We start from the raw sequence: 24,568 nt of genomic DNA on the forward strand, positions 1-24,568 counted from the left end.
CACTGGAGATGAGTTCGTTTGTTTTGGTTTTTTTCTTCTTCTTTTTTTAATTAATTTGATTTAGGTTAAATCAAGGTTGAATGAATATTTGACACGTGTTATATGGAAAAATATATATAGGTATTAAATTGAATGCTGAAACCAAACTCAGGTACTAAGTTAAAGACAAAAAAACCTCAAATATCAAATTGAAAATATTCAAGTACTAAATTGAATATTGAAGCCAAACTCAAGTACCAAATGGTATATTAACCCTTTGATTTGGTATCTGAGTTTGATTTTAAGGTTTAATTTAATACTCAGACTAAATGATATAATGAGGTTAAATAAATGGTTAACATGTGTTATAGGGAAAAAAATAAGTACTTAACTGGGACAAAAAATCTTGAGGTACTATGTAACACTTCATTCCCAACTCAATCACCGAGTCCAATAAGTGGCCAAATCAACTACAATTTCATTTCAATATTGAATGAGAACAATCCATACAAGTTAAAATGAGTTTTAACACTTCTAAAAACATTGTCTATTCAAGTTCAGGTCATAAGTAGGCTTATGAAAGCTCTTATGATACTTTCGTAACAATTGAGGGGTTAAAATATAAAAATATCAAAACAGGATAGTTGTTGTCGCAACATTAACGAGTAGTATGGCAACATTGTGGGCAACAACTTATGTCACTATTTCAAAAGGGTTAAGTCATGACCATAGAGGCAATAACCTGATAACGTGACATAAGCAGGGGAAACATCGCGACATTGGAGACAGTGGGTTTAGTGTCATGACTTCAGCAGAGGCAAGTCACAACATTGCAGGTAGTGAGCTAAGGCCATGACACCAACGAAAGAGAGTTGCAAATTTGAGGACATATTCTCCAAGTTTTGCATATTTTCCCCTAAACCTGCTAAATACCAATTTTAAATGGCCTAAGTGACCCAAAAACTCATCACACTAAATTGTAGGCATTATTTCAAATGCCAAATTAACATCCAATTAACTTGTTACCATACATCGACTTCATACCATGTCAACTAAACCTATACACGACAGAGTCATAAGGCTCATAATAATAAAAGGACTTGATCAATAGTATATAACAAGTATTAGGTATTTCCTAGTTCCATCGTAATAAGGTTAAGCATAACACTTTTACACAAGAGTTTGACCATTACTTACAAAAGACATCTTAAGTATATACCACAACATTAAATACAAACATAAACATACTCTAATCATCTTGTAGATAGTGTGGTATCCGCACCAAGCTGGCTTCAAGGATTCTGATAGTTGTAGATATACACATAAAGAAACAACGATAGGTAAGCATTCAATGTTTAGTAAGTTTAAATGGAATTTAATATACTTACCTTGATCATAGTTAAGCATGTTAAATACCAAGTGAACTAAGCACAAGTCTAGCTAACAAGACACATAACATTAAAGCAATGTGAGTATAGGAAGCATATGTATTCATGTATCAAATATCATAACGACAACCAAAAGCATCATGTAATCGTACCACTTCTTATAAGATCATATAGTTATCATTTCCTTTCAATAAGCTACTCGTCTATACCATAATGGTTATAGTTACAAAGGTTTATAGTATAGCATACCAAGTTCATTTTTTTATTACTCAATTTCATTTTCAATTTAATGTTTTTCCCAATGCAATCTTAGTAAAAATAGACTCAAACATGTAGGTAAACTACACCACATCAAGATTGCTCAAAAGAGCATGAACTACACAGTACCAAAGCACATGAGTACAAAGCCCATAGGCAACAAATGCATATACATATGCAAACACATCCCTCCACCATACCAAAGTCTTCGTAGAAACAATGCATACTCAATGCTCCGCAACAAAATCTAGATCTTGAAATATCATAACATAGTCTCCACATTAATATCAAACTCGTAAGAAATGCGCATACAACCATATTGATTTATCAATTGTATCCTAGTATTTCTACTAAATTTATATGGCCATCTAACATTCATATATGTATTTACATAAGTTGTGACAATCACATATGCAATTAGTAACACATTTAAAGATCTTTTCACATTCTCTTGGCTACATTTCAGTAGACATATCATCTTTCATATAAACATTACTTTCATTTCATAGTTCACGTATCATTATTCAACTTACCACAAACTCACTCCAATTCATTAACGTTTCCTTGCCAATTTTGTCAATTCCATTATAAACTTAGCATGAATTATAATTGTAGATAAAATTAACAAAAAAATAAACACAAGCATACATATCAAACAAGGAATGATAGTAAGTTCCATGAGAACTTACCTTTTAAAACACAAAATGAGTAAATTTTTCAAAGCTTAATCAACAACTTTAGCCTTTCCTTTACTTACTCCACTTCTTTCTCTATACAAGTATATATATACACAATCAATGACATGAATTAAACATACAATAGTTATTCAATGGCTCACCAATAATATTGTCATGAGATGCATGACTCTAGTTAACCCTTTTGAATCTTAATGTCTAACATACTCATATTTTTCTATATTTATCATCGGATAAAAGTCCAATTTCATTTTCTCTCATTAGGGACCTTGTACTTCTAATCTATAGTATATATATTTTTAACAAGTTTCAATTTATTCAATTAAGTCCCTAATGTCATAAAATTAAATATATAGCTTAGTTAAATTTCAAATCAATTCCAACACTTTTCTCTACTTTCCAACTTAGTTTTAACATGCTCAAAACTCATACTTCGATTTTCACGTCAACATTAAATTCAATTCCATCAAATACTCATTAATGGGAATTTGATAAACTTTAACACTTATAAAAAAATCTAAAACATGGGTAAGCTTAATCTAGATTAATTAATCTCAATTCTATAAAAATCTACCTTGGTGAAATTTGGAATAGTTTGACTAGAAAACGAAAGAGATTTTTCTCCCTTCTTCACTAAGCAAAAACAACTCAAAAAAGCAGAAGAGAAGATGAATACCTTTCATCTTTCCACTAACTTCCTATTTATACCAAGATTTAAATACAATTAATCCTAATTAACTAAAATTTCACCTTTAAAACATAATTAATCTATTACTTAGTCCTTCTTAATGGAAAGTAAGTGGATGAACATCGACATCCATTAATTCCTTACAATTTAATGGTTAAATAACCACTTGATCCCTTGTCTATTTGCTAGATGGGTCCTTTTGCATTTTTCCCAATTAAAATTCAATAGTAATTAAACTTGTACAATTTAGTATTTTTATATTAATTAACGATTTTCTCCTTTAAATTTATCAATCATTCATTAATATATTTTTATACTAACTCTGCAAATCTCCCCATTCATATTTTCATTGACTTGATTTACGGAATTGAGTTTTGAAACTACATTTTTTGACATCGGTAAAAGTCGGGCAATTACATATTAAATTAAATGTTGAAGCCAAACTCAGATACCAAACTGGTGGTGATAATACGCTTTTAATTCATCACGAGGCATTTGCTAGAGTACATTTCATACGCAATACCTCTTTAGGTGCCTAGCATTTTATCTCCTAGGGACTGTATTGTCTCTCATATCAGCTAACTTTTAAGCTTTGAAGCCACCTTCTTGACCTCCTTGTACAGGTCTTCCCAATTGGGAGCCATTTTTCTTCTTTGAATTGGTGTGAAGCTTACTTCTATGTTCCTCGTTACCAGATCACCCACTTGGAATTGTTTATTTCTAACATTGGAATTCTATTTGTCGGTTACCTGTTGGTTTCTTGCAGCCAACTTGGCTTCAACTTGTTCTCTTTTTTCCTCCAAAAGGTCAAGGTTGGCTCAAAGCATTTCTACGTTGAGACCATGCTCATAGTGTGCAGTTTTAAAGGAGCTGATTATGAATTCAGTGGGGACCACGATCTCTGTTCCAAATATTAGATCAAAAGGAGTTTCCATTGTTCCAGTATGTGAAGTGGCTCATAGTATGCAGTTTTAAAAGAGATGATTAGGATTTCAGTGGAGACCACGACCTCTCTTCCAAACATTAGATTAAAGGGAGTTTCCCCTGTTCTAGTATGTGAAGTGGTTCAAAAGGCTCATAATATCCCAAACAGCTCCTCCAACCAAGCCTCTTTTGCCTCACCTACTTTCTTCTTGAGAGAGATCAAGATCTTTTTGTTTGTAGCCTCGGCTTGCCCATTTTTCTGAAGGGTTTTCACTGAACTCTTTGCTGCTGTAATCTTGAGGCTTTGACAAAACTCCTCAAATTTCCCTTGAAATTGTAAGTCGTTGTCAGTATTGATGACATGCGGAACACCGTACCTACATATGATTACCTTCCAGACAAAGTTCTCAATCTGCCTTTTTGTTATAGCAGCAAACAACTCCACTTCCTTCAACACTATGAAATATTCCAGTGACTATTATGAATTTTTTTCCTACCTACAACCTTTACGAAAGGACCAAGGATGTCCATTCCCCAAGTAGTAAATGGACAAATGCTAAGATGGCTTGCAATGATTTTGCAGGTGGGTGAGGTATGGAAGCGAATTTTTGGCACGACTCACACTTCACTACCATTTTCAAGGCTTCTTTATGAATGGTTGGCCAATTATAGCCCTACTTTAGAATTTTCTTAGTTAGATATCTTCCTCTCATGTGATGTTGCAAGTATCTTGATGAACCTCTCGAAGGACATAGTTTGCTTCATTGGGACTTAAGCACTAGATAAGGGGTTGGGAAAAGCTCTTCTTATACAAGACTTCATCTATGAGCGCCACTTTATTTCTCAACTTTACCCTTTCGGCCTAAAATTTAACTTTTGGTAGCATCGTATCCCTCATCAATGCAACACGTTTTTTGTTAGTCTTAGCTCGAATGTGCATGACGATCTAGTAAGATTTTGCCTTTTTGTTGGATCTCTATTACTGCCACTAACTTGGACAATGCATCGGTTCGAGAATTTTCACTCTGAGCTATCTATTGTAGATTCATGGTTTGAAAATTACACGACAACCAATAAACTGCTAATGATACTTGGCTAACACTGACTCATTTACTTCATATTCCCCAATCACTTGCTTGGTCACTAGCTGAGAGTTTGTATACACCTAGATATTTTGTACCCCAAGTCGGCTATCCAGTTTAAGTCACATTATAAAATCATTAAACCCAAAAGATAATCCATCGTGTCATTCATTGTTTTAAGGGTCAACAAGCAAGATTCCAACGCCAACACCATCCTTCCCAGCAGACCCATCCACAAATAGGGTCCACCGAGGTTCAGGTGAGGGGTTCTCTTCACTTGCATTACTTGGTTTCCTTTCCACCCAAAGGGTGCCCTTTTCCACCATAGCTTGATCTTTTTCCACTGTTAACTGAGAGAAGGAACATTTTGCAACAAATTCTGCAAGGACTTAAAGCTTTAATAGCTTTCCTTAATAGGAAATCTAGTCTGAACACGCTTAGCTCAATGCTCCATTTAACCATTCTTCTTGAAGAAACAATTCTCTGCAATACCTCCTTTAAGGTTTGATCCGACAAGACCATGACTGGGTAGGCCTAAAAGTATTGCAGAATCTTTCTAACAGCTATATATAACCAAGGCGAAGATAATTTTCTCAATCTTTCTACTACTCTTTCTATTAGTCGTTGCACCACCTTTATTGTTCGAAGGGGGGGGGGGGTTCATCTCCAAAATAGTTGTTATTTTCTCTAAATTGGCTTCAATTCCTTTTCTAGAAATTAAAAACTTCAGGAACTTTCCTAGTCCAACCCCAAAGGCAAATTTCGCAAGGTTGAGACGCAGGCTATATCCTCGAAGAACTTGGAACACCTCTTATAGGTCCTTTAGGCGTTACTCCATAGTGGTGCTTTTAATCATCATATCTCTGCATATAAAAGGCATCACCTTGTAACAGAACAAGTCATCCTCTATAATAAAGGAAGTTTTCTCCTTGTCCTAGGGGTCTACCTGGATCTGGTTGTAACTTGAAAATGCATCCTTAAAACTCATATATTTATGGCCAATAATCTAATCGACTAACCTGTCGATGAAGGGCAAAGGGAAACTATCCTTTGGGCATGCATTATTCAGGTTGGTGAAATCTACACATATCTGCCAATTTTCTTTGGGCTTCTTAACCATCACCACGTTCGAAACCCCAATCAAGATACATCACTTCTTGGTTAAACCTAGCGTAGAGGAGTATCTTCTCATTTCCCTTTTTCTACTTGGCAAGTTTTGTCGAGTCGTTGACATTTAATGAGTGGAGAATCATCGAGGGGTCAATACCTGTCATGTCTATGGCAATCCATGCAAAGACGTTTGCATTTACTCATCAGAAACCTCATCATATCTCTCCTTTCTAGTTTTGGGAGCCTAGCAACAATTTTGGTTATTTTATCTGTTTCACCTTCAAAAAGGGGGAAGTTGTCGGTTTACTCGACGAAATTTGCTTTATACAAGCTTAATTTCGGACCCATATCCTGGCTTTCTAAATTGAGAGTAGCCTTGTCCAAGAGATTCACCTGATTGTCAATGTTTATACGGGTTTTTCCACCTTGTCTCGAAGAGATCCCTTGTTCTGACAACTGCAAAGACAAAAGATGGCAGTGGCTTGCTATTTGTTGGTTGACTTTCATGTAACTCGTTAATCGAGGGGTGGGGAACTTGCCTGTCAAGCTAAAGGGTAGCCAAAATTAAACTTCACAACAATAGTGTTGAAGGCTGAAGGCTGATCTACCACTAAGAACTTTGCATCAACTGTCACTGTATGGTCCTTATCTCCCTTGGTTATAGGTAGGATAATGGAACCCTATGCCTCGGTTGGTTAGGAAAGCCATAGATGGGGCTTTATCTTCCTAACTGTGATTTTGAAAGACTCATTTGCTAAAAAGCTTTCCAATGTAGGACCTCTACCACGCTACCACTGTCGATTAAAATCTGCTCTACATCAAAATCACATATCCAAGTTGTTACTGACAATGAATCATTGGCCGTCTCATGTATAACCATTGTTGCATCCATGTTTTCAAAAGTTACCCTCCAATATTCATCGGGCGAGCTTTATTTATTGTTGTACTTATAGACAAAACACTTCATGAGCTAGCCGTCCTTTTAAGAGAGGGGGTCCATTTCTCTGGCCCCCAAACTATCACGTTGATAATGCTCCCACGCAGGTTGCTTTCCTTCAGCTTTAAACTGCCTATAGTGGGTTTCTTCTTGGTCTATGAACCCATGGTTATGTCTACCTATGAACTAAGTTAGCTTCCCTCTAGGAACAACACTTAAATAACAGACCGTGGCATAACCCATGGTTGTGTCTACCTATGAACTAAGTTAGCTTCCCTCTGGGTTGCGGTATGTTTGTTGTAGTTGTGGTTGGAATTCTTGAAACTGCTTGAATTGTTCTTGAACTGTTGTTGTGGCTCTAGGAATTGTTGAGAGCTAGCGTTCTTGTTTTGGGTTGTGCAAGTTTGGATAGGCCTCGTAATATATTTGCTAGTACGGATATGGCTGAGCACAATACTAGTAGGGGTCATAGTAGTAGGTTTAAAAGTTTTTATTTGCTTGAGTTTGGTTAACATTTTGGGATTGATTTTTAGCCTGATCCTTAAGGATATTTGTTTCTAGGTTAGCCATTGGAGAGATGTCACTCTGGGAGTCAGTCTGTTTTTTATTAAATAAATTATTAAAAAATTATAAAAAATAAAAAAATTAAAAAAATAGAGAAAATTTATTCAATTGTTGCTTTTAACTCGATTAATTAGTTCAACCCTTCTCTATGAACCAAAACCTCAGTAGGTTCCTGATTCGATCGATCGGTCCAATTCTGAAAACATTTATTTGGATTAATAAAAGAACTTTTCAATCCTATTAGGTCAAGTAAGAAGACAGTGAAGTTCAAAAAAAAAATAACCGTAATTTTCTAAAACCTCGAGAGGGTGAATTTCAAATATTGTTGGTAGCGTTTTTAGAAGAAAATAAAACCACACATTACTTTTGTAATCCTCACCATCGACCATTGCTTAGTTTTCAGATTCTTTACTATACTACACATGGCATAAAAATGAACATGTCATCAAGCCTATCATTAGTTGAGGAGTTGCCACCCTAAACCAGAAGCTCAAGTTGGCCATCCCTTAAGAATTGGGAAAAGATAAAACCTTTCGAATCGAAACCGTAAGAAAGTAACAGTGAACATGTAACTTATTTGACTGTATTAAACTTCAAAATAACTCATTGCGCTCTTTGACATAGTTCTTTTACTAAAATCCTGAGAATACTACCGTTGGATCTCATGTTGTCAACGCTAGTCTCCTTGGATAAGCTAGCAAAATAGCAACCCACTCGTGTTACCACCTACAAGGTTTGTTAGGAAACGGGTTGCTCAGATTTTACTTTTTAACTGGTATGAAACGCGCTACCGAAAATTAGTCGATGTCCTCTCGTTGTCACTCAACAGCAGCGGTGCTTCCTTCCTCGTGAGCGGTTATTAGCGCTTGGCGAAGGATCTTTTCTAACGTCGCTATCGTTGTCACCAATTGGTTTCCCTAACAGTGGATAAGTATGTGAAGGAAAAGTTTGTGGAGTGGCAACAATAATTAATACCTCAATTTTAGCTTAATCAGCTAATATGTCACCTTATTAGTGGATTATCAAAAAACAATTAATTAAGCCAAGAGGTTTGCCTAGAAACAGCCACCCTTGAAAGAGTACGTAATAGCTCACTGATCGAGCGCTCTTGCGCAGATCGACCGCCACTCCTCCGATACGAAAATAATTAAAACTATTAATTAAAGTGATTAAATTGAGAAAAAGGAGAAAAAAATTTAGAGTAACCAAAAGACATTTATTTTTAGAGTGACTTTAAATGTATCACTATAAAATAATTGTCTTGACTTGCACGTTATAGTGATTAAAGTTAAAGTTTATGTAAGATACTCAATTGATACGAGTTCTCAATTAATACGAGTTCAAACCGCATAACTTCTAATATAAAAAAAAACAACATTTTAAATGATAATTTCAATAATATAAAAAAAAGGACTATATTGATCAATTCAATAATTTCTCCAAACCTATATAAATAGTAAAAGACAGTTAAATTATACATATAGATAAAATATAAAAAAAAAACAACTCTATAACTCATGTTTTTCATTTCTTGACTTGAAAAAATCTACAATATAGCTCTAGTTTTCGTTTTTTAAATATATACATGCCACATTATTTTCATAAAATTACATGATAAAATTTTATCATCTCAATAATGTTAATTTATTTACAGAAAGAAGAGCTTAATTATTATATAAGTAAAATAACTTGTTCAGGACAGAATAACTAAACTAAATTCAAAACTTAAAATAAGATGAGAAACTCAAATGAAAAATACCTCTTTAAAATAAGTAAAATGCCTCCCTTAATCAAAAGGGTTGGTGACTAAAAATCATTGATCAACTAAAACATGTTCGAAAAACAATAATACTCTTTACCTTTACATGACCTCTTAAAGTGGACAAATGACTATTGTTGATAAGCAGATTGAGAGGCATATTATAATGTTAATACTCCTACCAAACAAGTCAGGAAATTGGAGGTTCAGATTAAACGAATATAGTGCAAAAGAATGCCAGTGTGTAAAACATCAGGGATTCACTAAGGTTGGGCTTCTTTGACTTAAAAAAGTGCATTTGGGCCTTCATCCATAATGATGGTTTTAATGGTATGTGTTGCCCAATTCACCAATTCATAACAAACACCCATACATACTCAAATGGGCACAAACAGTTTTGCAACAAACCCCATAGAAATAGGAAAAGTGTTCTCCTCCAAAACACTACCAACATCGAAGACTTCAGAAGTGGTGGCGTCGTCGCCGTTGAGGGGACATACTACTTACACTGCTTATAAACACTGCCAAAATTGTAAAATGTCCACTCTAACATATACGCACTTCTTACCTTTTTCTTTTTGCACCAGCTCCCGAGCCACGCCCACCTTTCTTTTCTGCAGATGTGGCCCTACCACCACCTTTTGCTCTACCAGATGGCGCCTTCTTAGCACTTGAATTCCCTGTCCCTTTCAACTCCATTTGTACTTCGATTCCTGGATAAAACAATGCAAAATATTTAAAAAATGATTAATTAGTGAGGTCGGGTAATATAATAATAACTTATCAATCAAGAACAAAAGGATGAGATAACATCAGCTACCTTTCGAATTCAAACTCTGAAGTTCGGCCTGCAGCTTCTCACCATTGGTAGTACCTTCTGGTGTGCCAAGTCAAAAGGCATAAACATAATTACTTAATGAACATATTCACCCATAAGATCATGACTTTTGATCTAGATTATCTTATGGGGGCGGGTTTACAAAATGGCCGACAGCAGCACCCCTAATACAATCAAGGCCTAGTGGAGCCCAATACACATCACACAGGTAAAAAACCAAAAAACTTTCTACACCCACACTAACCAACTTTTTTCTTTCACTTCGATGCCAATAGCATCGCAATTTTCCCAGATACAATGATAAACCCAGTGTCCTTGTCCACTTTATTTTGCATTAGTAAGCAGTATAACATATTTCCCCTGCCACTTTAGTAGGTTCGAAAGTATGTGTGTTTCCATTTTATCTCTCTTATTACTTTTAGTCTGTAAACAAATAACTTTTCTTATAATCGGAAAGTAGAGAGACCTCTGGCAATATCATGTCAGATCAAATGAGGCTAAAAACAAGTGAGACATTGCTAAGGGCATAATAGAAAGATGGGAAATTTAGTGAGTAAATGTGAAATGACTTGACACATATATTCAACAAAAGTAATTACCCAAGTCCTCTGAGTCTGAAGTGTTCTCATCATTTTCTGGCAATTCGTCACCATTCTCCTCCCCTAATACATCATCTGATGGTTCTAGAATTGCAGCAATCCGCTTCTTTGGGGCTTTTTTCATTCCAGGAAGAGTTACTAAATCTGCAGCTCGTATAATTCGTGTTTTGCTTCCTTCCTTGTATGCTTTTGTCAGTGCTGCTTTGACAGCTGATGGAATGCCTTCCATTGGATTTGGATAGCCCTGAGCACAAATTATTAAAAAAAAATACCCAACCAACCAAACAAACTATGCATGTTATATAGAGAAGTAGAGTTACCTGGAATTTAGATAACTCCACGATTGTATCGAAATCCTCTTGGCTTATTGAGTAAGCGTTCATAAACTCTAAAACCTGCTTAACAGCTTCATCCTGCTCCACATCAGAGAAAAATGGAAACACTTTAAAACAGCAACCCTTCAAATAAATACAAGGCACAAAGGGCAACTGCAAACATATCCAGATGTTTGTATACACCAACAAACCACAATGAATGGAAGAACAAAATATAACAGAAACAGGAGAAGCCACGGGTACAAGATAAATAATGAACATGCATCACAATAAACAGATGAACAGAAATAAAATAAATGAAACTAGGAAATTAGAGATGCAATAGGTAAAGGAGAGTATGGAAACTAATTCTTCAGGCCCACGAATCAGGCATCATGCAGAAGCAAAAGAATAGCAGAAAAGCAAATTGTGAGGTGGTCAAAGGTTCCAATGAACAAAATTCACAGCAAGGGATACCAATCGATAGTTGTAAAGAGTGCTGAACACAGCCCCTTCCCCATTCCACCCATCTCTCAAACATGCAAATTCAACAAACAAGGAGCCAATAAAAATTATAAAAAGAGGTAGAGAGGGAGAAAGGGTGGATAAGAGTAACCTATGTCCATTTAGAGTAATAAAAACCAATGGAGAACAAAGAGTTCATAAGTTGCTTTTATATAATTCAGAAAGGCAAAGTACAAATAACATTAGTGGTTCATTGCATGCCCAAAATAGAGGCATGAAATGGATTAGATGATAGGGCACTGGTCATACAAGGCACGTCCTAGTCTTACATAAAATCCATACAAATGAAAAATGTAAGCTTCAAACCTTAGGCATGTCTCGAAGCGGATTGGTCAATCTTTTCAGAAGAATTGGGAGATATTCAAGTCGAAGAGTTTCTCTGTATCATTTACAGTACACAAAACATTATACAACATGGGATAAATCAACAAAGACAAGGTAGTCATCTCAGGTGTAATAGATGTTGGAACTAGTAAAAATAACATGAAACCTAGAATAAGCTGCCTTCTTCTTTCAATATCCTCTTATGGTTCTTGTCAATGAGTACTATATTTTTTATTAAGGCCATGACTCTGACACAAGCATGCAAAAATCTATAAGCAGACATGAACATTCACATAGATGAATGTGGGAAATGAGCAAATAAATTCAATTTGAGTTCTTCAGTTGTCACTTTCTATCTCTCTGAACACAATAAGACTCAAATATTGAAAGCCAATGCCTAAAAATCAATCAAGCTAGCAACAGAGTAAAACTTAGAACAAAAGTTCTGATTAAAAAAATGTCAATCAATGTTATCTCCTTTAACTGATTGACATAACCAGATTATGGGAGGGCATTTTCTGAAATGAGTATGGGAATCTTTTGGTTTTTGTCAGGGCTGTTCGATCATCAAGCTAGCAAATAAAACTGATGAGATTAAACATCTGCGTCAGTACATCTCAGTATGCCAGCAGTTGCACTGAAAAGTAGAACTAGTCAGACTTCAGTAGTAGGCTCTCTGCTTCAGTTAATTTACCTATCAAAATTGGCTATGCAAATGCAATAAATGATGAGGCAAGAAAAACAAAACATTAATGATGATTCAAGTTTATTATAACTTATCAAAGATTCAGCTATGCATATCAATGGAGGATATGGATAATAAAATCTAAGTGATGCTAGCATGCCTTGTATTATGTGTTCAGCAAACACAACCCAAAATGTTAAAAACTCACGATAGTTATAAAACAAAATTATGAATTACCTTCCTGAACAAGACTCACGAGAAGCAAGGAAATGAACATGAAAATCCTCCAAAAGCCTATAATTTTTGCCCATGGTTGAATTCTTTCCCAGCCACCCACCAAATCTATTGAAATTGCGTTCTCCCTGCAAATATGACACAAGCATTGAATATTAGGACCTATCTAAATTTCAACAGGAAATCATCATTAATAAAAGTGCTAAAAGTTAAGCTTCATCACAGAAGGTTCTACTCTAAGCATCTGAACAAGAAAATGACAAGAACTTTGAGATTTTATTCCTAATGGAGGCAATTTTGTAAAAGCATGTAGTAGCAATTTCCTTGAATTCTAATGCATCAAACACTGCCTAGTACATACAGACTCCTGAGAACAAGTAGCAAAAGTGAAATCAAAAGAAGCCACCAAAGAAGAGTTGCCAAACAGTATTTATCGTGTCCCCTTTCTCTCCTCAAGACTCTAGCTGCCTCCAAGGCAGAAGCGTAGGACCTTACATGCTGATCAGATAATGCCTCTTAATTCTCTTAATTGTGATCGACTGGGATTTAAGACATGGGTGCTACAGTTTTGCCTTAATTTTCTTCATTGTTTGGTAAAGTTGTGTTTTAGCGTATGTCAAGCTATAATAGAGAAATCTTAATGTAACATATTTTAGGGGTGCTTCTGTACTAGGGTCAGGACAGGAGTAGCTGTATGCAGATTATTTGGTTTGGACTGCTGTTTTCAAAGGTATCAATGGAAGTTTAGGTTGTTCTGTAAGAAGGTTTCTAAGCAACGGTTGAGTATATGATCTGAAGTGAAGAGAATAAACACATCCACGCTCAAATCACTTAGAAGATAGTGGCACTGGTCAAGTCATAATCATCTTGTTTAGGCATTGGATTCCTTTCAAGAAAAACAATAAGAGGATAGAATAGAACACAATGAAAACAAAAGCTACGGAGCTGCAATACGGGATTGGGAACAAAATGAAACCTTATAAGCATATCAGTCATCGAAGGACAAAAACTGAGTTAGCCATGATCAGATTTCTTAAAACCACATAGAACAATTCAATATTTTGGATTGAAAATTTATTTACGCCTAGTAGAAAAATAGATGTTAAAGCACCTTCCATACAGTACTTGTCAACATTGTAAGAAGCATACAGTAAAAACAAACAAGTTCATTTTTTTTTAAAAAGGGAACTGGAAAAAATTATGGCACTAGAATCAAGAACCTTCATGATAATATTCACCTGTTCAAGCGTCTCCCTTTGTCCATGTAGCAATGCAGCACTGATGAAACAAAAAATACACATATATATCACACAGAAACATGAAAATAATTTGAAGAGCTCTTGATAGTTTTAAGGCCTGAAGAAAACAACACATACGGAATGATACATGATGAAAGGGCACTAGTTTGTGAGAGCTGCCACTGTCGATATCTTCGAATCTGCACGTTTATTATATCACCATCACCAATAGACTCAGCAGCTCGGGCAATTGAGTTCATTCGTTTAATTCCACTGTCATCTTTACCAATTGAACTGGGCCTATAATTGATATAATTTTCCTGCATGTAGAAAAAATACCAACAATTAGCAAGTAGTTGCAACATGAGCAACAGGTAACTGTCTCACCATACATGCAAGTATTGCATTATAGAAAATAATGGCTTAGGCAAAACAAAAACATAGAACAATTAATCAAACAAGTGTACACAAAAGAATGCAAACGAACTAGCAAAAACTAGAAAAAACTAGCACAGTAGAGAGGAAAGAACAGTGTGCAACTTTCAAGCTAAGAACTCTAATCTTCAGCTGTAGGGCACACTAGTAACAGAGCTCATAACGCAAGGGAAATCTTACAAACCAACACCCAAAATTATGCATAAGTTGGAAACCACTTCCGGGACAGGAACTAAAATGAGCATAAAGTCCTCCAGTAGATAAACTAAGGACCAAGGAAAAATCCTGCCTTCATAAGGGCCACTATGGTATTGTGGTGTTTATAGTCATAGCAAAAAGAACACCTACTCAACCTAAAACCATATAATGGACAAATGAAAAGCAACATTTCTAGACAAACCTTTGTACTTTTATTTGATTTACTACCATCTTCCAGATACTATTTATAGTCTCGAAAGTTCTAAGAAATACCATAGAATTAGAAATGATCAATCAATAGAGCTAAAATACATGGAAATAGGGCCAGCAAACAAAGGCACTAAAGTTTTCTACATTTTTTCATTGATTCAGAGAATCCCAACATAATACGTTTGAGGTCTCCAGGAAGATCTTTCATAAATGAATAATAGCATCCAAACTTATGGAGACAAGCAAGAAAAGGCATAACCTGAACAAGAAGTGGGACTAGATCAGGATCGCTCATGCTTAGATCAATTCTTTCGTCCATCCTCAACTTTCCACCATTAAAACCAAACAGCCTAAATTACAACAGATTCAGATGAGAGACATGAGGAGGGAGAAAGAGATTAGTAACTAACAACATATTGGTTACCATAAGCTTCAACAGAGGTAAAACCAAATTATCATTAAATCTGCAAGCGCAATTGAACATTTATAAATGCCTCATGATTAGGGATTTCAATTGACAGGAAAAAGCTTAATAGGATTGTATTAAAATTCTTCTCAATGATTGGCCAGTACAAACACGAAAATTCTAAAACTCATCAATAAATCATGCTTGAGCGAATAACATACATCCTAATGGTGACATAATTGTGAGGCACCAAAACTATAAATTTTACATCACCAAACCAATGAACCACAAAAAGATGGATTATTTTGTGAAAGGATTTTGTGATCCGTAAAACTTGAATTTGCACTTGCCAAAACCATTGAGTTATTGGAAATGACAAGGGAGATAAATACTAAGAGAAAATACAGGATTGGCTACATCCATGATTAAGTAGCTCAGTAACAAATATGGCACATCATCTCTATACATGATCAAACAGTAACAGAGAAGCAAAAGGGAGGAGAGATGATTATCAGAAGAGACCAAAGTCCATTTTAGATAGAAAATGACAGTAAGAGAAATCATATCTAGGAAAAATCAATCAAAGAGCAACACCCAGCAAAACTTATAAGCTCTTAGTTCATACTTATCAACAGCTGTGAAGGGGGAAATATCTTCATCCTTGGAACTGCTAAGAAGGCGTTGCTTTATGTCATTGTAATTAATAACAGACATGGACAGACTCATGTACTGCAACTGATTTAGGGCCATACGCATGTCTCCGTTCACTCTTTCTGCAAGTTCCTCAAGAGCAATCTGGAAAATTAAAATAAAAAAAAAAAGATTATTTTCCTTTATTTTCCTTTTTTTTTCTTTGGTGAAGGGGAAGGGGGTGGCGGAGGAAGAGCTGGAGGGAGAACATAGCAGATCTTAGGTGAGGGTAACAAGAAGTATAATCATAACTACAAGAGCAGCAGCTATACACCTAACAGTGAATGAGGAATACAAAAAACAGAAAAGGTGTTGAGCTTCCAAAAGTAAATTTATCCCAACTTAAAACATGCCAAAATCCTTAGATTACACTTTCTCCAAAACTTAGTAGACAAATTATCTCAAAACCAAAATGAGAGAGAGAGTTCATTGAGCCAGAATCCAGTAAGTCCATCACTAAATCACGACTCAATTTATACCATAAACCATTTGGAACAGCAATGGAACAGGAATACACTCCGAGTGATTTTTACCTCATTAACTTGAAGACCTTCAGCATTTGCAATTTGCATTAATCTCTTTGCCATCTGTCATGCATAAAGTTCAAAGTTAGAAACTGGAATGATGATAGTCTTCTCAGAAGGGAGAATCCCACCCCTAAGCCCCCAAAGAAACAAGATTAATTTGTGTAGAAAGGAAACTTCATATAAATGCATTAAATTGCATACAGTTTAGAGCTAGAAACTGGAACGATGATGGAGAACCCCACCCGTGATCCCCCAAATAAACAAAAGCGCTATAAGAAAGAAACTTCATATTGTTAATTTTTTGCGCACCCTGGGGAGGGGGGGGGAGAGGGATTGCTATTCAACAGGCACTTCGTTAAAAACCCTAGTCCACATCCATGCCACATGCACTGATGCACACAAAATTTAGACACATTTAACTAATATAGACTTGTATGAGTTTATATTTGTTTAACAGATCACAGGACTCAACAGAAAAACTGGACTGAAAAAATAGTGTTAATAAACAAAAACTGTTTATTAACCAACAATAATAACAGCTGGCTGAAATAACCAGCAAAGTCTGGTGCTCTCAGCAACATAGAAATAGGCTTGCACTAATTTTAGTAAAACACAGTGCATATTGGCTCTTCAGAGCAAAAAATAGGCCGCAATCAAAAGAAACATCTATAAAAGTAATAACAAAGATTACCTGCTGTTTTGTAGGTTTACGGTAACTGAGAAGCAAACAGTAGTTTACAAGGCTCTTCAGTTTCTGACTGTAGCGGTCATTACAGATGCAAATGATTGGTATTTTGGAAATCCTTATGCTAGCAATAAGATCAGCAATGCCACCTCTATCACCAGCAGACATGCCATCCACCTCATCCATAATTAGGACAGTCTTTGGATGTTTTGAACTGCAATTTCCATTAAAAGTTTATAGCTCAAGTGAGAAAATAATTGAGAAGGGATTAAAAATTTCCTGTGCAGTACTGATGCAGGACTGAAGAAGCACAAAAACAAACCGATCCATATTAACACCCAAGGCTTCATTGCTAACTAGTTCCTTTATGGAATTTGCATTGCTTCCACCTATTCCTTTAGAAACATTGGCGTCAGCCTTTCCACGACTATCACTAGCATTTACCTATATGACACACACAAAGGATACAAAGCAAGAAAGGGTATATAAATTTTGTGCAGTGTAATCAGAATTTAACTAATAATCAAGATTTATTTGGGTAAAATAAACTTCACCTCAATGGTCTGGAAACCTAGCATCTGACTAACCAACTTTGCTGATGTAGTTTTCCCAATTCCAGGTGTTCCACTTAATAGAACAGCCTTTTTAGCACCAGCATCATTTTGCTTTTTGCCCTTTCCCTTGCTTCCAGTACCAAGAAATTGCTTGTTCCATTGTGTCAGCCAATCATGGAGTTGTTTAACCTGCAGCCATGACAGAAAGAGATCATAATGAGAATGCTTCTACCATATGATCAGTCACTCAGACTCAGGACTCCTCGACAAAGATTTGTAAATCAAAACCCCATATCAACGACCATCAGATATGTCTGCACATGTAAACAATACGGCTACTAAACTTCTGAAGACAAATCATAATGTAACTACTCACAAACAATGGCAGAACATACTCATACCAGTGACTGATTCCCAGTGATTTCATTTGGAACTTTTGGCCTATATTTTTCAGTCCATGGCAGAGATGAATGCTGGACTGGTTGCCCTCTTTTCTTGGCAGATGAGACACTTGGACTCGGACTTTTGGTTAATGTTGCTGAAGAGTTGTCAATGCAAGAAGTAAGATAAGTTTAAGACCATGCGCTTAAAATAAAATTAATGGCATTCAGAGTCCATCCATGAGAAAACAACATAGAAACAATTCACAGAGAGATATATACAGGACAACAATATTCAGCAATAGTAGCATCAGACTGATCTCTAACACCAAACTCCATATTTCACGCCACTACTCATAATCTGTCAAATGCATTCTACACGTTGCCAAATAGTATTCAACAATGACAATTCATCAGCCTTCATTATAAATTTTGGCTGGAAAGAATAAGTCTTTTCGCAAGTCCCATTTCTATAAAGTAATAGTCATGCCACAACAAACATATATGCTGCTAAATGCAATTGACCACTAAAATAATGCACCAGAAGCAAAAAAGAAAAAATGATATTTAGAGCATACTCTTCACTTCCGTCTTTTGGGGACTCTTCTTAGGTAGAGAAGGAGCAACGGTGACTGCAGATTTGTTTGACTGTCCTTTCAAAGGAGCTTTTCCATGATTTGAAGCACGGATCATGTCAAACAATCCATCCTCAGTAAGAAATTTAGTGCTACAGTAAGAAATAGAAACTAAGCATAAACAAGAGTAAAAAACCAATAGGATACAAACTAAAATTTTCAAACAAGATAAAAAACAAACCCAAGCTCTTTGGCTTTAGAGGACTTTCGACCTCCAATATCTTCATCACATAAAAGATAATTCTGCAGATGGACAACATTAACCACTCTCAAATATTAGGACCAGGAAATTAAGCTATTATTAGGTAGAAAAATGTATTAACCGTTTTTTTGCTGACAGATCCAGTAACACGACCACCATATCGTTTGATTAGGTCCTCTGCTTCTTCCCTTTCTAAACTGTAAGGTCAAAGTTCAATGATTATGGGACCATGAAGAGCCAATAACATCAAGGGAAGTCATTCTTAAGAAAAATATATATTTAAGAAATAACACACAATAATAGTTGCAAGAAATATCATAATGATAATAACCTTCCTAGAAAAATACTGTTTATTGGTCCAAGCTGCCGAGAAATATGTGCATGTGCATCAAGAATAGTTTTACACAGGACATCAAGTGGAATAAGTACTTGCATACCAATATCAGTAACAAATACAATACCTGTCAAGTGTTCCACTAATTACAAAAGTTAGACCATTTAAGCAATCAGGGGCACCTTCAGGGACTTCCTGACAGGACAGAAATTCAGCGTTACTGAGATCAATAGACCCCTATAACATTAAATCAGAAATTGCTTTTATATCTTCACCTTCTCTCCTTTATGTGGAGGGTCTTTCCTTTCTCCAAAATTCATAAATCCACCCCGTCCACCGCCTCTGCCTCTTCCACTAGCTGATCCTGTTGATGCACCCCTACCACCACGACCCCTTCCACCAGACTTCACAGGAGACTCCAAATCTTTAATATCCTCTTCATCACTTTCGTCAATATCACCACCTCTGCCTCTTCCGCCAGCTGGGCCTTTTAATGCACCCCTGCCACCACGAACCTTTCCACCTGACTTTACAGGAGACTTCAAATCTTTAACATCATCTTCATCACTTCCATCAATATCTACAGCTTTTTGTGCAACACCCTTGCCTGAACCACTCTTCAGTTTCTTACTAGGAGTGACATCGACAGAGTTCTTAGATTTGGGCAGAACAAAGTCATCATCAACATCGACTTTGCTTGGTTTCTTTGAAGGTGGGGCTTTTTCACTACTTTCATCTTGAACTTTTCTCTTGACTGGAAGTTCCTCATTTTCTTGTTCATCTTTTGGCTTTTGCTTTTCTGCAGGAAAATACTTACTAGTTTTCCTTCTGCCCGAATTTTCTTGGCCTCCAGGTACCTTGATTAATTGCAAAATGGAAAGGGAAAAAAAACAGATTAAAAAATAAACGTTTAAGACCAAGTTCCACTGACATCTGGTAGAGATCCATATCTGCTCATATGCTTTTTTTCATGCATCTCCTCTAAGTACATGATTTAATACATGGAGCCAGCCCATTAAGTATAGATTGAGCAACAGTATTCCCAGAACTATGAAACAGCCTAAATTGAATCCTTAGATGGCAATACATGAAATTCATTCAAATCAATCTCAGCAATACCAAAAGTCTAAGAATAGAGAATCATGCTGAAACCTTATTCTGGACAAAATAAACATACATGAGACAAGAAATATACTCACAGAATCTGTTTTGGTTTCTGCTGCATTTGCCGGATTTGAAGCAGTGCCATTGCCTTTGCCTTTATCATGTGCTTTCATAAACCACTTCCTAATATCCGACTGCAATTAACAATGAAGTAAGGCCCATTGAACAAAAACAAATAAAGCATCAACATAATTAAAAATTAAGTTTTACATATAAACCTCAATTTCCCTCATAACTGAAAAGCATCACATTTCATATATGAACCCTAATTCCTACTCGATTCTTGACGAATAACGAAAAAAAATTGGGAAAAAAGCCTCTGTTATTTTAGCCCAATTTTTTTAATATAAATAAAAAACCCTTAAACCCTAACTATCCATTGTTCATGTTTAAAATTGAAAGAAATTAGGTTCAGGAACTTACCATATCCAATACTTAAACAAACCCAATTTCTTCCGGATTTCACCTTCTCAAAACAATCTGCAAGAGAAATTTCACCCGATGTAGGTTTAACCAAACAATGCACTCGTAATTTTGTCAGATGAAACTTCAAAAACAGCAAATTTATCAAAGGGTTGCCCAAACAAAGCAGATACTTTAGTTTCTAGTGTAGGGTTTCCTTGAAAGTTGAAACTGGAAAGTGAAAGGACTTTTTTTTTCTTTTTATTTGTTCTCTACTTCCATTTTTAGTGCCCGGGAAGCCTGATTCTTCTAAATTCATTAGTACGCGGGACAGTACGGGCGTGTCACCCCGTAGGCATATTGGGTAAATTTTAATTTTAGTCACTTATAAAGGGGATTAAATTAGTTTTGGTCCCTGAACTTTAAAAATTACAATATAATTACTTACGTTATAATCAATGAATCATAAACTCCTACTAATGGTATAACACCTCTCACCCGGTCCATTTTACAGACATAGGCTATGAAGAGCTACATTCAAAGCCGAAACATAACACATTCAATTCACATTGATTAATTCAAATAAAAATAGAATTGCTTCATAAATACACAATTAACATTCAGATTAAGTATGAGTTGGATAATTATAGTAAATTTAATGCATAATCATCAAATGTAACTTTTCTCGGGCCTTATATGAGCTTACCTATGCTCTAATATCAACCTAGAATTTAACTATTATTGGTTTGCAATATTTTCAAAATTATAGATCAATTAAATCATAAATAAATCCTTCAAATAATAAATCATGTCATAAACATTTAAATATTATGATATAAAATTAAATTCAAGTCTTATTTGAGCTTACGAAAACTCTTAAGTTACCCAAACACAAATAAATATCAAATTGAAATATTTTCAAAAGATAAAGGTAATCATGCAAAATAGCGATCACACAGCCATGTACCCAGACCGTGTAACTCACTGTGACAGTGTGATCCAAAATACCAATTTCACCAGAAGATACATGGTTGTGTGGCTAGGTCTGTAACAAACGAGAACCATGTCACTTGAAAGACTCCTACATTATAGTGGTCACACGGTTGTGTCATCAGTTCGTGTGTGACACACGATCATATGCCAGCCTGTGTGATACAAAATTTGCCATTTAACTACCCAATTCACTTCAAGACAAACCAATGACTCGAATGGTGCATATTTGGCCATTCAAACCTACGCAAACCCAACTAATACTTATATCAATACATGCATTTAGCCAACCGCAAGACCATTCAACCAAACCACATAAAATGAATTGTAACAGCTAAATTTTCAGTGGTGTCAGAAATAGTGATTTAAGATCACTAAATCCGACGAGTGAGTTCAAAAATTCTATTAATTATAATTTATGAGTTAAGTATAATTTTTGAAATATTCTTAAATTAGTGAATTTTGTGTTTTAAAAGAATTATTAGGTTAATTAGTTTCAGAAACGAGGTATCGAGACCCCAATTTCATAAACCGAGCTGTAAATATTTTTATAAATATTTACGGAGTGTCATTAAGTTAGTATTAAAGTTTCGTTAGAAAATTTTAATGTTTGGATTGTTAATTAAGTAAAAAGGACTAAATTTAAAACTTACTAATTAAAGAAACAGTGATTAAATGGCTTGATAAATAAATAAGGGAGGACTTAAGGAGAATTAAACCTAAAGAAAAGAGATGAGGCGGCATAAGTATAAAAAATAATAAAATATAGCCAATTTAATGGCAAAATAGTAAATAAAACAAAATTCTAAATTCTAAATTCTAAATTGAAATCTAAAAGTCTCTAGGCCATTCTTCTTCATAATTTCGGCCAAACAGCCATGGGAAAGAGCTCTCAAGCTGGTTTTGCATATTTTTAGTGCATCTGATTTTATTTCTTGCATTTTTCTTGTAATTTTTGTATTTTTAAGATTTTTGTAATTAGGTTTAATTATCTAAATTATTAATTTTTTATTTTATGGGTGATTTTAAAAATTATCATTGATGAGTGCTGAATGTTTATGATGAATTAACATGGAATTGAAGCTTTAATTTTGTTATATGATGATTTTATTTAGTGATTTTGATAGAAATTAATTTTAGGACTTAATTGTGAAAAGTTAAGAATTTGATGTGGTATTGAAATTCTGAATATTAATGGTTGAATGGTAGCCTAAAATAATTAGGTAAATTGTCAATTAAGGAAAACTAGTTCAATGGATAGGATAATTGATAAGGGACTAAATTGTAAATTTTGTAAAATTTGGCGTAAATGTGTAATTTTAAAATTTGAAGTGTATAAATTGTAAAGTGAATTAGAATTAAAATAGATGCTAATGAATGAGTAATTTTATATTATAGATCAAGAAACTGAAGATAAACGGGAAAAAAAATTAACCGGCTAGTCCTTGAATTTCTACAAATTCTACAAATAGGCCCAGATAAGTTCGTATGATCTAACTTTGATATTTATATTGAATTGATGTATGGAATTATGTATTTATTTATATTATATGTTAAAGAAAAAAATGGAAAATTTATAAATATGAAACTTGACTAATAATTATGTATATTCATGTTTATGAATGATTATCGAAATAAATACATACAAAATTCATGAAAATAATGGTACAGGGAATATTGATTGTTATTAAATTGAATGTATGTGGAATTATGATATTTGAATATTGGATATATTGAAACGAATTAATTTAACAAGTGATGAATTTATTGAAATTATATTGATTAAGTTGATATATATATATTGATTATAATGACTAACTGAATTGAAATAAATATTGATTGTTATTGAAAAGTGAATTGAATTGAATTATGGATATATGTGAATACTGAAATTGAATTGAATTGTATTGAATTATGAGTTTGTGAGATTATTTGAATTGTGAATTGATTGAGAATTAAAAAGTGATTTGAATACCCTGTTAACTGTATCGAGTTGAGTCGGATATAGTTAGCATGCCATAGGATTGGAAGAGTTCAGGGATACTTCGACCTCGAGTCGATGAGACACTGGGTGTCAAATTGTTACTTCGGATAAATTCGATGAGGTAATGGGTACTAATTTACTTCGGCATAGCCGATGAGACACTCGGTGTCAACTTATTTCTTCGAATTATCCGATGAGGCACTGGGTGTCAAACTGGTGTGTTCTGGTTGGATCCGGGTATCTGTCCGAGTCCAAGTAGAGTTAATAAGGGTACATAATGATTTGGCAAAATTGATCGATACTGAACGATATTGTCTGTGAATTTTGGAATTGGAATTGAATAGCGAAATAATTTATGCAAATGATATACATGAACCATGGGTTAATGAATGGAAATTTTTATAGTTGAATGATGTGTGAACACGATGAGAAAAGCCATGAGACACTGAATTGAATTATATAAATGAGATGCATGAATCATGAATTTATGAAATTGATATTGATATTGTTAAATGATTGTGTATTAAATTGTGAAAAGTTATTTGAGATCGTAAATTGATGAGAATTGTACGTGCTATGAATAATGTGTATATATATGTAATTAATATTGAAAGACTTATGGTTATTATCA

The 24,568-nt window shown here is 34.8% G+C and overlaps 1 protein-coding gene across 1 annotated transcript; it reads right to left on the reverse strand.

Moving 5' to 3' along the window:
• Nucleotides 1–9,643: 9,643 nt before the first annotated feature.
• On the reverse strand, nt 9,644–21,299 carry LOC107927582 (replication factor C subunit 1). Its single transcript, XM_016858676.2, has 22 exons — nt 20,985–21,299; nt 20,597–20,695; nt 19,673–20,254; nt 19,525–19,592; nt 19,185–19,260; nt 19,043–19,104; nt 18,805–18,953; nt 18,248–18,384; nt 17,847–18,035; nt 17,615–17,736; nt 17,299–17,506; nt 16,614–16,667; nt 16,016–16,185; nt 15,244–15,334; nt 14,280–14,461; nt 14,142–14,181; nt 12,907–13,031; nt 11,967–12,039; nt 11,142–11,234; nt 10,822–11,065; nt 10,205–10,261; nt 9,644–10,097 (listed from the first exon to the last, which is right to left on the reverse strand). Exons 1-22 carry the CDS (start codon nt 20,985–20,987, stop codon nt 9,949–9,951), a joined length of 2,973 nt encoding a protein of 990 aa, XP_016714165.2. The 5' UTR covers nt 20,988–21,299; the 3' UTR covers nt 9,644–9,948.
• Nucleotides 21,300–24,568: the final 3,269 nt, after the last annotated feature.

This window comes from Gossypium hirsutum, chromosome A05, assembly GCF_007990345.1.
Source record: "Gossypium hirsutum isolate 1008001.06 chromosome A05, Gossypium_hirsutum_v2.1, whole genome shotgun sequence".
Taxonomy (NCBI): Eukaryota; Viridiplantae; Streptophyta; class Magnoliopsida; order Malvales; family Malvaceae; genus Gossypium; species Gossypium hirsutum.

What these genes read in the sequence shown, in the direction of transcription:
- LOC107927582 (XM_016858676.2), bottom strand. An exon ending in TCACTGGGAATCAGTCACTG is followed by an intron (nt 18,036 to 18,247) that starts GTATGAGTATGT and finishes TCATGGCTGCAG; the next exon opens with GTTAAACAACTCCATGATTG. An exon ending in TTGGGTGTTAATATGGATCG is followed by an intron (nt 17,507 to 17,614) that starts GTTTGTTTTTGT and finishes TGGAAATTGCAG; the next exon opens with TTCAAAACATCCAAAGACTG.